Below are 17018 nucleotides of genomic sequence, written 5' to 3' on the forward strand. Positions count from 1 at the left end.
CAAAATGATATACTCACGCTTTCCTACTTAGCAAAAACATTCTAAATAAAATTATTAAACATTATTAGTGGAATATAAAGGATGTTGTAACATGTATAAATCAAAACAAAAAAAGTACATAATTTTATACATTTTATTTACAAAGTTGCAGATATTTACAATTGCCAGTGGCGTCATTAAATGCTATCAAGTAATCATTATCGTAAGTAATACTTATACATGAACTGTAGTAGCAAAACTGGTTTTAACAATAATTGAGATATTGTTGCACTAGTTGCTAAGGTGCACTGACTCGCTTGGAGATGCTTAAACTCATCAATAACCATGAATAATTTACCGGTGATGATTAGGTATTACTTTTAATTAATAGGCCATGGCAACAGAAAAAAAGCGTTGATTAAATTCTTACTGTACTACGGATTTGTGGATGTTATAGATTAAGCACGACCTCAAGTGTTCAGGCAGAGTAAACGGGAAAATTAAATGGTTTATATAGATTGGCCTGTGATTTACGTTTAATGTTCAATTTTTTCTAGTTCCTTGACGACCTTTAGACGAGTCATTGTCTATAAATGCGTCGTTTTACGGTTCAGTGAGGAAACGTTCGACAATTTGATACAAAAAATGGTTGTACTAATAATATCAACGTAAATGATGACAAAATGATGAAGGTAATTTCCAAATTAAGAAGAAGGTGGATAAAACTGGTTAAACTAGTTGAACCAGCTCTTAAGAATATTCAGCTTCATTTTAATACTGTTCATAAGTAACAAAACAACATTTATGATTTTCATAATATTGCACCCATTTGACTGACACTGATGCAATGCATATGACAATTTATTCAAATTTTTCTAAATAAAAGTGGAAAAATCAATTAACCGGACATCAGATAATTAACCTTCAGCTGTGAGAAATTAATTAGCAGTCAATTCCTCGATGAACAGTTAAACCTTTGTTGTTTTATCAAGCAAATTGTTACCATGTTTAGTATACAGTTGTTACTAACAAAAAATTCAGTAAATTCGCGTCTCACAAGTGACATAAATCCATAACAGTATGATGTTAGCATGAATCACAGTCTAGTAGACTTTGTAATTCAATTTAACTTCCATATAATTTCTATTTTAATAGGAACTTAACACGTATTAGTCATCATCTGCATTGTCTTCACCCACATTTAAGTACTCTAAAAGTTTGAAAAAAAAATCACGCGGGTTTCGTGGCTGCACTTTCACCACTTTTATTGTAAATCCCAAACAAACTAAACACAGACAGACCACTTTGTCCATCGTGGCGCACCGGAGTTCTACTTTCACTACTTTCCTGTGCACTAACATTAGGCTTTGAATATTCCGGCACGTTATTGTGCTGCAGTTCCTTAACTTTCTTCAGTTGCTCTAAAGCTTCTTCATAGGTCGGAAGGCCTGAAGCTATTGTGTAACTTGGTAGTTCTGCCTCTGACATTCCGGCTTCTACGTTTGAAGTGCCGCTATTATCCACTGAAAAAAATCAAATTTGTTAGATAACTTTTAACCAATTTTAATTAATTACTGTTTAGTTTGAAACGAAGAGTTGTTATTTGCATCAAATGTTTTTAAGGAATTTTCTATTTTTTTTCAAAGGCGTTTTTGGTGCATTTTCAACAAAAACTGGACCTGTTAGAACCACACTGGTAACCCTGTTTAGTTTCTAGGATCATGGTAGAAAAGTGCAGTAGAGTAGGTAATATCGTTTAAGATGTCCTCCAGACACCATTTTAATAATTTCGTGGAAGACACATGTAACAAGACGATTTTTTGAGATTTGACAGTTATTTTGACAATTGTCACTTCATAGTCTAGCTAAATAGTCTTCTGAAATCACGTGACAACTGTCAATAATGTCAAAACTGTCAAACCTTGCTCTAAAATTGCAAAAATCAGAATTCAGAAACGTTTTCTTGCAGTATTTGCTATAAAATGTTTTTCTAAGATTTATAACTGTTATTTTGCCAATTGTCACGTGACCGTCCAACTAAATAGTGTTCTATAATCACGTGACCAATGTCACTAACGTCAAAACTGTCAAACTATACTCTAAAGTTGCAAAAATCAGTGTTTAGAAACGTTTTCTTGCAGTATTCGATATAGAACGTGTTCAGATATTTATGACTGTTATTTTGCCAATTGTCACGTGACCGTCTAACTAAATAGTGTTCTAGAACCACGTGACCAATCTCACTAACGTCAAAACTGTCAAACTGTGCTCGAAAGTTGCAAAAATCAGGATTCAGAAACGTTTTCTTGCAGTATTCGATATCAAGAGTGTTTTTGAGATTTATGATTTTTGACAACGGTCACGTGACTGCCTAGCTAAATTATCCTTTATCCTAAATTTCACACTGATTGACCAAAAATCTGTCACGTGACCAACTAGAATGTCACTACAGGTAATGTACTTTACTAATATTCAACAAATCCTTGTGTTAGAATTTGTACTGCCAGTACTCAAGGTACTACCTGATGATAAAGCAGTAAACTGACTCGTTTATAAATATTGTGAGACAAAGGCAAACAAGGCTGGTTATAAACTTGATTTTTTTTTTGCAAAAAGGTGAGAAACCTTTTAAGGTCTCATTTTTTTTAAATGAAATTGTGAACAAACGCTTTGTTCTCCAAGAAACCAGTTAATCCTCTCGTCATTATCAGTTTGTCGTGTCTGAGCACCATTATTTGCGACAAAAACTTAGTAGGTATAGCAAAATGGGTTAGTTCCTATATTATCGAAAATAGATACCGAGTTAATTGTTTTATACCCATACTGTTTGTTCCACTTTTTTTTAATGTGACTGCCAAGCAGGTTATTATCTGTATAGTAATATTGATCAATTATTGCTTTAATAGGTTTTAGAATGGAAAATTTTTATCTTCATAAATATTTTAGTTTGAAAATCAGTCACTAATTGAGCTTCAGCCTCAAAATAAAACTCATTTTTTCCCTTAGTGGACCAGCAACAGGAATACTGGTAAATATGGCCAATCCAATTAAAATCACATCATTTTAAGCTTGTTTCTTGAATTCCAACACAAACTAACGGTTTCCTTAATAGACAAAAGAAAATGTACTTATTGTTTTACCAATCGATTAATTATAATTAATTTATTTTATTGTTTTTAGTAATCAGCAAAACGTTGCAAGGATCAAAACATTAGTCAGGATAAGTTGATTTCATTCTGTTCTGTAATCCTACAGAATAATGGTACTTTTAAGATTATAACACAACAAAGGCTTTTGTTAAATAAGAAAAATACAAGTTTTCTATGGGTCACAAATCAGGTAAACTCGGTGGCCTTTATACATTTTGATATTTTACTGTAAGTTGTAAGGTGTGTCAATAATCAATCTGTCATTTGTCATCCGTCTAAACCAGTGAAGCTATATACCTAGACAACCGTTAAATAAAAACAATGCAAGGCCTTTGAAACAAATTAAAAAAACCGCTTGCATTTAGTCGGTTACAGAAAGATTTTTCCATGGAATAAATTTGAGACTGAAAAGACAGTAGGATCTAGCAATTTCGGTCTCGGTGGTCAAATAACCTTCAGTTAATTTAGCTTGGAAGTTATGAAAAACCTTTACAAACAGGTTGAAACTGAGAAGGTCACGTTCGGTAGTAATTTTCTTCTTGGTTGTACGTAACGGCTTTTTTGCTCCTTAGACCCGAAAATCAAACCTGATTAGGATGACGTCGTGAAAAATATTAATTACTGTCATACTTGTAATAAGTATTTGTATTGCGTACGTGTTAGGCCAATATCAACTTTACAGCATTATCACTAGTGAACCAACCTCGCTTTTATCAAAAGCTTGATAGTAAAAAATGCAATTTCTATGCTTCCATTGTTCTAATTGGCAAATTTACTCTTATTGGTTTTTTTGCCATTGACCCTGTTTCTCGATGACATAACTGATTAATTACTTATTTGTCTCTTAGTTGCCAATTTAATTTTCGACGAGCTTCAGTGATAACGCAACTGGTCCTTTATAGCCTTATTATGCTTTGTCGTTTGTTATTTCCGCGTTTGGGTGGATTCTGTCCGTTACCGGTTTCCGTTAGATATACCGTATGATAAGGAAAACAATGGCAGAGTTAACCACTGGAAAGTTTAACACGTACGACAATTTAGAGTAACAGAAGTTTTCAGTTTTTCAGGTTACAACATTTTTGGTAATTTTCAACACAATTTATTTATTAAACAACAACTGTACTCTTATCGTTACGAATGCAAAAAATACAGTTCGATGATCTAGTGTAATTTACTTAAGTAAATACAAATCTAATTAACGAGCTTGCACGTGTAATGAAATTAATTTATACATTTATAAATAAGGAAATTTCAATGTCATAAGTACACTAGCTGTTTTTACATTTGTATTGAGTAATAATTAGATTCATTACATTGAATTATGAGTCAGAAAAAAAAATGCGTTTTAGTTTTGGACCTGCTTTTGGTACAGAAAATCAACATAAACATAAAACCATCATGATATGCTCTCGTGTCGATTTTTCACATTGTCGTATTTATAATTCATTTATTTCAATTTAATAAACAAGATAATATTAAATAAAAAGTCATCGACCATTATCGATACATATAAGACTGATCAGCGTCATTATCAGGATTGTAAGCCTCATTTGGAACACTTCTACATATCCATTTGGTATTCGCACCCGTATATGATTTCCGTATTTGTCACGTTTAGACTTTATACGGACTGGTAAATCGCACGTTGTTGACTACAGAATTAGTTTTATTGTAATATTCATAAGAAATTCAAGGTAATGTCAAGATGATGATCTTTGCGTCCTCTTAACATGTTTTATTCGATTCGTGGGTTTCTGAAAAACAGCGGCTGACGTTGCATGTGTCATTCAAATTTGGATTCTCACTCGTTTCCAAGTTAGTAAGTTTTCCGCAGAAATCGATAATTGGTAATAAAGGCTGTATACTTGCATTGGTGCCTACGTGCATCGAGACACCTACTATAAGCCATCAGTCAGGTGTTTTATTGCCAAACGACCATACATAATCACATTACCTAGAGTAATTTAAATGTAACGCCATAACGGAACAAAATTACTATGTTGACACAAACAGAAGATGATTATTATTAGGATAACTCGCAATTAAAGAAACAGTCTGAAATCTACTGAAGAAGACACAAACTAGAAAGTATTTTATAGTAAACAATTACTTACCAATTTAGTGCGCTATATCAACCTTTAACTAATGATACAGTACGTATGTATACCTATTCAAATATTGGCGTAAGTAATAGAAATTGGATAACAGTTAAATTTACTAATTATCGTGGTTAAGCAAGATATTATATGGTTACCGAGTAGCTTTTACAAACTGACCCAGAAAAAATATGGACTACTTCAGTACAACCCAACCAAATATTTACTATTTGTGCAAGTGATGCAAGACTAAATCGAAAACAATGTGTTCGCACGTTTTGTCAATACAATATACAGAGTGATAAAATGCCTATTTCACTATTGCCTATAAGCAACAGCAAAACTATACCAGGTAGTTATAATTCTCTTGCTCTCCAACAAGAATGGACTCTTGATGACCTTTACTTAATTTATTTTGGCTTGGTTTTATCAATTAATACAGTTATATGCATTAAATGTTAACCCATATTTTTTGAGAAATCTAACAATCTGTACGAAACAATGCTTACATGTTTCATGCATTATAATCATTTATTATTACCATAAAGTTCCGGTAAATCGTTTAAAATTGGTGCCAGGGCTGAAGTGAAATGGTAAGTGTTTACCTAAAGGTTCATTATAGTGTATAGTATATGGAGTGCTTACTTTAGTAGATTATCTTTTGGTAAAAGTGATAGACTTCATAATGACTAAAAGCCATTAAGTACATACTGACTGAATTAACTGCAACAAACTAAATTATGAACCTTTATACTCAAGCAAATATGGCTGCATTGATTTGTTCTTCCTAAATACGTTTGATTTGCTATTTATGAATTTAATGTGTACAAGTTGTGCAATATTGTCCCAAGCTGAAAAAACTTTTGACACAATAACAAAATTTCCAAATAATTAATCATTTTTTAATTATCATGTTTATCTCTGAGTAGTAATTTACATTTTTCAACAAGCTCTTTTAAAGGTTAATACGTACGGACATTTTTTACTATTCTTAAAACAATGAAGAAATTATCGTGAGTCAGTAGGTCACGTCGGCCTTAAAAACTGTATAGGAGTGTGGGTGTAATATTTTAGGGTCAAAACCACTGTTAGCTTTCCGGAATTATGTCAAGATTGTAACATTTTTTCTACTGAAAAGGAAATTCACTGTGAAAACTTCCTATCCCTGACAATGAACTAATTAAAATCTTTTAATTCGTTTTAAATTACCTCGTTGTTTCCATTCTTGAAATTTGTGATAAATTAGGCAGGAACACATGAAACACACACAACTCAGCACCATTAAAGTAAGCACAATCCCAACCCAAACGTCAGCCAAAAATTGTTCGTAGGCTGGATCAGAAAGAGCTGTAACTTCCGTTTCTTCACCAACTTGAAGAACCGCCAAATCCGAAACGTTGAAATCCACCGCTTTGATTGGTGCTGAAGATAAAGTGTCCAGGGCTGAACCGCCCAAATCCAACTCCATGTCCACTTTATGCCTCAAAAGACATTAAACTGGCAATTTTTCTGGTTAAAGGGTGATTAACGACCCTTTGGTAATCACTTTACCGGCGAAAACTTTCACTACCGTTTCGTAAAGCTCCGATCAAGGCGAGCGCGATGCGACTCCGCTGCATTTGTTTAAACAATTCGAGTCAATGTCGTCTTGTCTTGAAAAGCAATGGATGTCTTGTCCTTTGCTCCCCACTAGAAAACTGTTATCGCGAAGGTATAGCACTGTACTGATTGTTAATAAAAATTCGAACAGAAATACCTACTCTACGGATTTATATAATTTATAAGGATTTAGGTAAACTATTGCTAAGTATGAATAAACATTCGAGTGATATCTGCGTGTTTTTGCTTTATGAATTGCTATTACAATTTACAACCATTCTGTACGTTTATTTGTTTATATTAAAGTCGTATTTCCTGCACGGAAATACCCATAAGTGTGCTTTAAATATACATTTTCTTTGCTTAAAAACACATTGAAAGAACTATATGTATAGTTGTATGTATCACAATTAACCTTCAGATAATATACACTATTATTATAAATTTTGACAGTTTTTAAGAGGTCAGTCTATTACTGAAAACACAATCAAACCCTGAAATATGACGGAATTATCGTAACATAATTGGATTGGAAATGAATGAAGATTTTGTAGTGAATAGACTTCATTCAATTTGTTTTCTACATTTGGTTTGTTTGGATGGTTCAATAAGTAAATTAATGCAACAAACAGTATTTGTAAGTGATTTTAGCGGTACTTTTAAACTGAAAAACACTACTAATATTAGCATCTTTATTGCTACTATAACAATACATTTTTACATCACATTAATACTATCATGACAATTAATAATAATTAATGTTTTATAAGCATCGTTTCTATTTAAATTACATATTAAGTCTTTTACATTCAGGAGCCTTAAATTTAAATTGTAAGCTGTTGGGACATTATTCAAAGTCGAGAACCAAGTTTATGGAAAAAATGTTCCTAAAATTTCGATTATTTGGCAAGTTACTGCGAATGGTGCATTTTTACAATATAATAAAGATTCCTACTACAATCACTACAGGCTCCATATTATTAAATGTAAACTTACAAATATTATACTCCAATATGAAAAAAGTTAAATAAAACGTTTCCACCACAATTTTATATAAAAATAGAGTACAACAGTTTTATTTAACTTTTACTTACACACAATTTTGCAACTATCTTCTGAAACACCACAAGTATAACAAGTCACTTAACGATTAATTTAGCAAACATTTCAACAATGGAAGTATTTTTATTGGAATATTTTTGTATAGTGGTCACTCCAATAATCTGAAACTTACATGTGTATGTAACCTCACTTAATTCGAATATCCAATTAGTAAGTAGGACTAGAATTTTATAATATGTTCGAAAAAGTTAAAATTTAGTTGGAATGTCTTACATTAAACTTGAAATTATCGTGTGCTATAACATAATTGAGCATATAACTTCGCTACTTTTTAAAAGAAAACAGAACAAGTGCTTCAAACAGTAAAAAAATCTCAATTAATGATAATTGTGAATCAATAATGACCAGTATCTCCTACCCAGTTTGGTTTATTTGCCAATATTCTTGTGATATTGACAAAAATTATTAATTTCATCAGTACTTGTTATTTATTTTAAATCACTTCATATACATATATTATTTAGGCAGGTACATCCATTACAAAACTTGGAATTAGATATGTTCACTTAAATTTGTCAAGACAAAAGTGCTGTTCTGAATATTTGGGGCATTTTGGAGTTATGATTAACTACGGTAAGGGCATATTAATTGAACTATCTAAGACACCTTAGCATTTCCTACAACAATCTCTAATACGACTATAATCACTGAAGATAATAATCTCAACTGAAATCTTCAATATCCATTTGCACTGAATGTTTATACTTTTTTCAAACCTTACGTTTAAAATGCTATGTATACCTTATTAATAAAACATAAATAGACAATAAAATACTAGAAGGAAGGGTGGGAAATGAGGGAGATAAACTGGAAGGTGAATCAGACTCAAACATCTTGCTAAAACTAAATCAAAAAGGAACCGAGATCAATTAGGGGGGACTCACGATCATACGTTACTGTCAAATACGGGGGCGCCTGTAAAACTGATGGGTTGAGCGTTCGCTACGAGATTAGAGCGCATGTTGGACGACGGGGCTACGCCCCCTTGTCGACTGGCCTCAGCGGCGGCGGCTGCTTGACGCATCTCTTCAGCAGTCGCCCTAAAAATAAAATTAGCACCTTCACATACAAGGTTACCAATAAGTTAACTCTATAAAAACGCTAAAATGCGTTGAAGATGCAAAACTTACTTTACAAGAGAAGCTAAACTGTCATACTTTTAAAGCATGCAACTTACCTACAAACTATATGCTACTATCAAATTATAAACAAAAAGTGTAGAAAAAACTGGGAATATGTCTCCTAAAAAGCTTCATTACGCATGCAACAATAAAACAGTTAGTAGTAGTTTATTGTGTATGAAGCAGAAAGCATTTAAAGAACTTTACTAAGTGTTTACTTTGTTGAACTATTTTTTCTGTGACCACAATTTCATTCCATTAATAAAATAACCTACAAAGATTTTTTCAATAATTTCTACAAGATACATCAACACTCAAGCAAGCAGGAAAGCGCGCAGGCAATAAAAAAAGAAGTTCTCCCTACACTGAGACAAATTAGCGACCCCAATGTGTCCCATTTTACGTGGGACGCCATACGTCAGGGTCTTCCATAAGGGTGGCCTTCTGCATATCAGTGGGGCGCCCACCCATGCCTGTTGGCGACGTTGCCAAATGCGGTGAAGCTACCGCGGCCATGTCTTCTCTCGACGCCCTTTTTGATCAGCACAGTGTGAAATTTCAGTAAATGCCGCATTGTTAGTGCGTTTGATATAGTAAAACAGCCCCACAACCCACTTTTAGTTAATACTGTTGAACCCATGTATGGAAGTTGTTTATTAAATACATACATTTATACATCTTTGAAAGCATCAATGTATGATTTAATAAACTTCAGTGACAGCACAAAAACATTCAGTTAATACCAAAGTTATTAAAACATAACCATCACAACTAAAATTCTAACAGTGACTTACTTTCTTCCAAGGGCCATCATACCATAAATAATTCCAGTGGTAAAAATAAGCCCACTTCCAAAAATGGTAGCCAGACCTATGTTAATGATAATTGGTGGGATGGCAATACTGTAAAAAATTCATAAATATTTTCAAAACACATATTTGTAAAATCATTGGAAACTTACATAACATATACCAGAGCCCTATTCCAGTATGGTCTGCTATCAACCATATCACTGATTCTTTGGACATGATCAATAAACATACAGCAGCAAGGAGCTTCCACACATAAAACAATAAAACCAGCTACAATCTGCCACATCCCTGCTATTAATGCTCCTACATTTGCCAATAGTATTCCTACACAGCACCATACTCCCAAGAATATGGCAACTAAAAATGATTATTTGTCTTAGAATAAAGAGTGGTTGGTATTTTTATGAAGTTACCTAAATTTATCAATGTTAATGTGACTTACTTGTGGATTTATTAACTTAGGTAGGTATATTTTCAATTTTATAATAATAGTGAATGGAGCCTTATACTAGCACTACTAAAAAGTCATAAATGTAAATGCTCCACCAGAAAATCAATAAATCTGTTAGTAATTTTGTTTACATTAAGGTCAGTTAGATGCACAGGATATCTCAAATACAAAAATTTGAACCAGGATATGTCCAAAAGTATATGAATATGCAGCTAATTAATTTACACTAAAACTCACACAAATGATTTATTAATAATTAAACAATATGGAAGTGATACTCATTACTTGTCTCATCCTCAACTCAATTCAGTGTATGCTTGAAGTTTGAGTCACTATTTAAACATGCAAGTAACAAGCAATTTTCAGTGACAATATCCAGAACATTTTTTTTTGCATGTCACTTGGTTTGTCTGTCTCTATAAATTATGGATTATCAAAAGTGGAAAATGATGACATGGTACAGTGTCCAATTTCCAGTCTAGATTATCCAGAAACAATTCGAAAGTCGATAAACACCACCCAATATGCTTAAACATAACTTACTAAATCCACCCACAGTTCCAACCCCCCTGCCTGCAAATTTCAACCACCAAGGGATGTCATCTTTGGAAACTGGATCCTGTCCCGGTCGGGCCATTAAAGCCGACATTCTTTCCTGGAACGACTGCAACAAAACCACATAATGTTAGTAATAATTTCTGGAAAAACACTTTGTTTTAATACCATTTTGCTAAAAAATTCCCAAAAGAATCAGCAGTCAGAGACAACAACCACAACAGCAAACACTAACGTATTGACACAATGACATATGACGTTGTCAATGTCAACACCATTTTTTGACACAGCCGGTAAAGTAGCGAACGCTAGAAACTTTGAAGCCTCCAATACCAGGTTCGGATTACTATTTTGTTAGTTTTAAACCCCTTAGTTTTTTATTAAAATTATTGTTTCCGTAACCACTTGCTAACAACACAATAATTTAAATGTGTATTTCACTAACAAAGTATTAACCGTTAATACTGTTTTTTTTAATAAAGTGATAAATTATTTATTTATTATGTAAGTGCGGTCCTGTAGTCATTAATGATTCAAAAATGCAGGTGTATCACGTGACCGGCTGAAACCTTTGTTGATGTTTTGAATTTTAATTTTAAAAGTAAATTGCCAGCTCACCTGACTCAACCTGTCGGATTTTATGAATTGAACTAATTCCGTCCATGGTAACGTTAAATTCGTTCCATTAAACAAACCAATCGCGCCGCACCCTTTGCTCCATTATGGTTGTGCTACTTTTGGTTTAATACTTGTCCTAAATTTACTCAAGTGCCTTTAAAGTGTGATAAAACTAGTGAAACTCTCCAAAAATGGGTGATACTACCCCGGTAAAAGTGGAAGAAGGCCGTACAGACACAGTAGCCCCAGTACCTGACCCAGCACCAAAAACTTGGGTAAAGTTTGATGATGAAAGGGAACCAAAGCCAGTGTCTAATAGTACTCCAGAGAAAAATGATGTCGCCCAAGTAAAACTTGAGAAACCGCCAAAAAAGGTTGCCCAAAAAGCCAAAGATCCTCTGCAAGATGATTCTCCTGCTGTTTTGTCGACTGAGAGTGTTCAGGTCAATTTGGAAAGGAGCCTCAGCAGATCACTGACTGAAACTACAGGCAATAATGTTGCAGTTCTTGATCCTAAACCATTGAGAAATGTGGAATTGCCAGTAGCTACTGTGGAACCCATAAGACAGGGTTTTTGTAAGTTATTTTTATGGTTAATGTGCTGTAGAAGACTTTTGAAGTAATTTGATGTAAACATATTGATAACTAACTAATACTTAATAGTAAACTGCATTTATTACTTTGCCCTCAAATATTGTTCTTTGATTTGCATCTTTTTAATTTATTTGCAGCAAATGGAGATATTATTGTAACTCTTTTGCCTGTAAATTCTCGATTTCCATGGGTTACTCCAGCAGTATTTCGTCCAGAATTGGTACCTGAAGAATTGATGGCTCAGGGACTAACAGTAAGTAGGCTATACTAGGCACATAAAAATATTGACCAAAGTTGGAAGTAATAAGACAAATTGGATTTTGAATTTTTTGAATTCAAAGTCTGTAAGTTTATCAGGGTATAGCAAAAAAATCCACTAAAATATATTATCAAACAGGCAGCTGCCTTGATATCCTTATTACTGGGAGCAGTAAAAGTTTCAGGCCTAAAAAGCTATTTATATTTGCACAAAGATTATTTCACATTAAACTGTAACACCAGTCATAGGCTGGCAATCTACAAATGCACCTGGCAAATGGTTAATACTACCTTAAATGAAAACAATTAAACCGTGACTAAGGTAATAATTCAATAGTAAACTAATTTTAGCTTTAATTGGTTTTCAAAGTAGTCACCTGATTGAAGTATGTAATGAGTTCAGTTACTGAATGTAACTTTTGTGTAAAACATTATTCATACTATGATGGTTCAATTTGTTTTTAGTTAACTGTAGAAGAATACGTCCAAGCTATGGAACTGTTAGTCAACGACGTCAGATTTACCATGTACAATATTTGTTACAAAAGAATTTTGGTGATATGGGTTACCCTTGCTTTCATCGTACTGTTAGGTTTACTTTTTTCTGGCACCAATGGCCTGACCCTATTCGGATTGGGAATTGGTTGGCTGGTTTTGAATGCTGCTGCCATATTTTTGTCTATGTACATAAAGTTTAAGCTGCAAAGAAATTTAGAAAGGTACACAGGATTTTTAACTCAAACAGTGGTTTATAGAGGATTTTTTTTAGGTGTTTGGCTCACGTTAACAAACAACTACTTCGTCACAAAATAGTATTAGCCTTGGATGACCGGGGAAAGATTTCCTGTCACAAAGTCAACCTGTGCTTTATTTACATGGATTCCGCTCCCTGTATTAATCATTTGCAGATTCACATCGATCAACAGGAGCGAGATCCGGCGAGTGGGTGGGAGCAACGAATGGATATTACCGCCAATGATATCGTAATTCAGGGTAGCAGGACCACTAGATTATCTCGAAAACAGGTGAGTGTCAGTTTGCTGGTTCTTCGCCGTTTGTAGTGATTTTAGATGAATCTTGGTGTAGTTTTATTGTGGAATGTTGGTCTAAGCATAAAAATTGCAATTGTTTGTCTCTCTGATTTCAGGTTATAAGAAAATGTCGATTTTTAGCTCTAATAGGTAAAACACCTTGAACTGTTTATTTAAAATTTCCTAAATGTATTGTTTTCAGTGTTATTTGACACGTTTAAAACCGGTTTGGAAAGCATTTAATACCAGCTATTATATACATTACAAAATTAATGGTAGTCCACTTCAGACACAGTTTGATACCTTTTTGAACCCCATTTTCAATAATAGTCGCTTTTATTGGTGTTGCAAACATTATAAAGTGTAATATTTTTAAATTAACATATCCTCAACTGTACAGTTATCATAATGTTGTTAATCTCGATCTAATCTAAGTGTTAAATCGTCCGCATATTCGATATGTATAGGATATACAGTTAAATATTGAGTACTATTGAATCCAATATTTTTGCAAATACAGTAGATTTGCTTTGTAACTGTTGCAGTTTTTGGAGTGGTGTTTTTACTTATACTAACCTAAATACACAATCCTCTTGCTTTGTAATATTTTATGTGTAGATTGGTTTTAAAGCTCGCTGGAACCGTAGATAAATTTATGCAGAATGTATAATGGTAGTCCTCAATGATTTTTTCTTGCAAATCCTTTTCATCCACCACTCCAAAATACGCAATTACGTGCGTCTGATATTTTGCTTCCTTAATTTAACTTCTACAGTTTGAACCATACCAAATCACAGAGGGTGTCTCTATAAAAGGTTTCAGTAATACAACACCATTGTACCAAAGTTTGTTATTTCATAACTTTCAATCTAGGGGCTCTAAATTGGGTGTTAAAGTATATTTTAAAATTTTTCTGTTCAGTTTAATTAACTAAGCAATCATCTATTCAACTATGGCCAGAATGTGGTTTGATCTCAACTTGCATAAATACAGTTTTGCACATCCTGAATTTCTCATTCGTCTGTACCTTTCCGCTATCTCTGTGACTTTGTACCCTCCTTCAGGGTCGTTCCGAGCAACTCTACTTGCGCTATATTCAAAGATGGGGTAAGGATTTCTTGCGCAGACGTTTAGACTGGACGATCGACGAAATACTGGGTAATCCGGCCAATCCGCGTCATATCCAGAGCGGTTTGTGTCCCTGTCAGTACGTCGAGGACATTTTAGCCAACAAGACGACGCCCTTGGACGATCAGAGGGATTGTTGCCCCATTTGGTCCAGGTTTATGGCCCGTCTGGGGATTTATTGATGTAACGTTTTATTTTATTCCTTCTTATTTGTGCTTGGTTGGTTGTTAATCCGTGTGGATGGCGGTTTTTTAGCACAATTTATTTTTTTATCGGTGCAGGCCTTTTATTTTAATATAACTTACACTTTCACTGGTTTAGTTGAGTATGAAAACACTTTCACTTCAGGCATGTTTGTCAGTGAAAATGTTTTTAAACCCAACCTACTCAACTAACAAAAAAAAAATTGATTTCAGGAACGTTCCACATTGTTATATCTGCGTTACGCGTCGCGTTGGGGCCGCGATCGCGTGCGCGGTTTACTGCAAAGTCCCCCATCTTCAGGAGGACGCCACTGTGCCTCACAAACCTGTCCGTGCCAGTACATTGAGGAACATTTGCACTGCAAACCGCAAGGCAAGTTGACTTTAAAGTCTTTCTTTTATTTGCCGGATCAAACTGCTCCATCTATGTTCGGTAATTCTTCGAACCGCAATTTCTTAGGGTGTCATGTGCAATAGCGGGGTTTAATCTCTATAAGTTTTACTTGCACTCAACCATTACTACATAAATGTGATTTTTTTTATAAAAATTTGTTGGTGTCTGTTCCATGCAGGCTCCAGTAGGTGTTTAAGAAAAATTGGTCAATTCCAGAAGTAGAATTTATCAGAATTATTACTAGCTACTGGATAGAAGCAAACTTTGAATTTTTAAAGTTAATTTAATTGATACTTTATTTGCTGTTCCCGAACGGCACTCTTAAGAGTTTAAAACTGATCTGTAAATAGAATTTTTAAGTGCATCTCTTCTGTTACATGTGGGACATCTTGTTGCTTAACTTTTCTACTTATGGTGGTGGTTTTTTGCTTCAAATTAGGTGGCAAAAACTTTATATCTTGAATATTGTACTTACAATTCATAGGATTTAAGTTCAAACTTACTGACCGTACTTAATTTTAATCATATATTATTATTGTTATTTATTTATTATTCAAATTCCATTTAAACGCATCAAAAGGATGCGACACGATTATAAAGTACCTGAAAATAGCTGCTTTTTCTCGTTCACATTGATTGATACTGATCTTACACCTGGAACCCCCTGTATCTCAATTTTCGTCCATTTATGACTAAAGTATACGTATTAAAGTGATATTAACCAGGTTAGTTTGTTGCTTTTAGAGCATATTATTCTATACGGTTATTAACGTTATATTTATGGATCTTGTTTTAGTCAGTGATTTAGAAGATGAAAGTGTACTTAAACAACATATCTTATAGACTTTGTTCCGTCCAATTTTGACTTAATATGTACACACCTTTACACGTACGTTAAATAAATGTTGTTAGGAGACAGAGTAGTTTTAATCCTGTCACGACTTTAAACAATTTTTGTTAAAATTGTTAACAACCTAAAATAATATGTATTGCAGTAAAGCCTATTTAGTCCAGAATAGTTCAAACTTGTACAGTTTCTGTGTAAACATTTTGTGGACAATTTCTGCCGCTTGGAACTGGGGAATAACCACACTAACAATTCTATACAAGGTACAAACTTTCTTAATCTGCTTTCTTCTCTTCCTCTAATGTGTCATTGTTTTTTAGGGCTAAAACATCCGTGTATGGTGTGCTTTTATCATGCAGACAATACCGACACTATTTATATAGAATAATTACGGATGTAAGCACTCATCACCCATTTTGATTAACCCCCAGGTATTTTTTATAAATTTCTTACACAAACTGCTTTTTTCATTCAGTTAGCAAAGGTGGTGGATTAATTAAAATTGTTTTTTTTTAAGGATTTAGGTAATTTGTTATTTGTAGGTTCCTGTTGTTTATACTTTTCCAACAGTAACGTGCAAAATGATATGTGGGCATCAATGAATCTTCCGAGGCTTGCAACTGAACATTAAACTGGTATTAGATTTACAATTATTTTAGTTTATTTACTCTTTATGTAGTAAAGGCAGAACTTTATAGATTAAGCAATTATGGTACAGTAAATAACTTTAACCCACCAATGTGTGTGTATTTATACAAATAAAATTCTGAAAAGCATTTTGAGCATTTATGATTTTATGTTTATGCCCAAGAAATAGAAAATCAACACTTAAAAATCTAGTATTCATATATGGGTGAGAATTCGGTCAAAAAGTCAAAACTCTGTAAATCTTTCAGTTTATTAAAGTATATACAACTACAAAAAGAACAACTTCTTTTAGTCTTTTGATCTCATTACATTATCTACAAATCTCTGGTTGATTTAGAGTAATCAGTAACAGTTTTCTGAATACTAGCAACTTTCTTATTGACTTCATTCACTAATCCGTCAACATCCTGTAT

At 33.5% G+C, this 17018-nt stretch overlaps 3 protein-coding genes across 7 annotated transcripts; 1 reads left to right on the top strand and 2 right to left on the bottom strand.

The window, feature by feature from the left end:
* Positions 1 to 119: 119 nt before the first annotated feature.
* Positions 120 to 6699, bottom strand: LOC145733635 (protein commissureless 2 homolog). Its single transcript, XM_081986553.1, has 2 exons — positions 6434 to 6699; positions 120 to 1502 (listed from the first exon to the last, which is right to left on the bottom strand). The coding sequence occupies exons 1-2, from the start codon at positions 6690 to 6692 to the stop codon at positions 1210 to 1212; spliced, it is 552 nt and encodes a 183-aa protein (XP_081842679.1). The 5' UTR covers positions 6693 to 6699; the 3' UTR covers positions 120 to 1209.
* Positions 6700 to 7501: 802 nt separating this feature from the next.
* fwe (calcium channel flower) lies at positions 7502 to 11181 on the bottom strand. Of its 2 annotated transcripts, XM_081986552.1 has the most exons (6): positions 11053 to 11181; positions 10873 to 10993; positions 10028 to 10235; positions 9861 to 9968; positions 9431 to 9598; positions 8844 to 8985 (listed from the first exon to the last, which is right to left on the bottom strand). In XM_081986552.1, the coding sequence occupies exons 1-5, from the start codon at positions 11053 to 11055 to the stop codon at positions 9466 to 9468; spliced, it is 573 nt and encodes a 190-aa protein (XP_081842678.1). In that variant the 5' UTR covers positions 11056 to 11181; the 3' UTR covers positions 8844 to 8985; positions 9431 to 9465. The 2 variants fall into 2 exon arrangements, with proteins under 2 accessions (XP_081842677.1, XP_081842678.1); XM_081986551.1 differs by lacking the exon at positions 9431 to 9598 and having other exon boundaries at positions 7502 to 8985.
* Positions 11182 to 11416: 235 nt separating this feature from the next.
* On the top strand, positions 11417 to 16733 carry LOC145733627 (uncharacterized). 4 transcript variants are annotated; one of them, XM_081986537.1, is made up of 7 exons: positions 11421 to 12078; positions 12234 to 12349; positions 12820 to 13073; positions 13124 to 13379; positions 14930 to 15089; positions 16278 to 16388; positions 16500 to 16733. In XM_081986537.1, exons 1-6 carry the CDS (start codon positions 11694 to 11696, stop codon positions 16343 to 16345), a joined length of 1239 nt encoding a protein of 412 aa, XP_081842663.1. In that variant the 5' UTR covers positions 11421 to 11693; the 3' UTR covers positions 16346 to 16388; positions 16500 to 16733. The 4 variants fall into 4 exon arrangements, with proteins under 4 accessions (XP_081842662.1, XP_081842663.1, XP_081842661.1 ...); XM_081986536.1 differs by lacking the exons at positions 16278 to 16388; positions 16500 to 16733 and adding an exon at positions 14450 to 14696 and having other exon boundaries at positions 11417 to 12078; positions 14930 to 15072; XM_081986535.1 differs by lacking the exon at positions 16278 to 16388 and having other exon boundaries at positions 11423 to 12078.
* The last annotated feature ends 285 nt before the right edge of the window (positions 16734 to 17018 follow it).

Source organism: Ips typographus, linkage group LG9, assembly GCF_016097725.1.
Source record: "Ips typographus isolate SLU linkage group LG9, UJ_Ityp_2.0, whole genome shotgun sequence".
Taxonomy (NCBI): domain Eukaryota; kingdom Metazoa; phylum Arthropoda; class Insecta; order Coleoptera; family Curculionidae; genus Ips; species Ips typographus.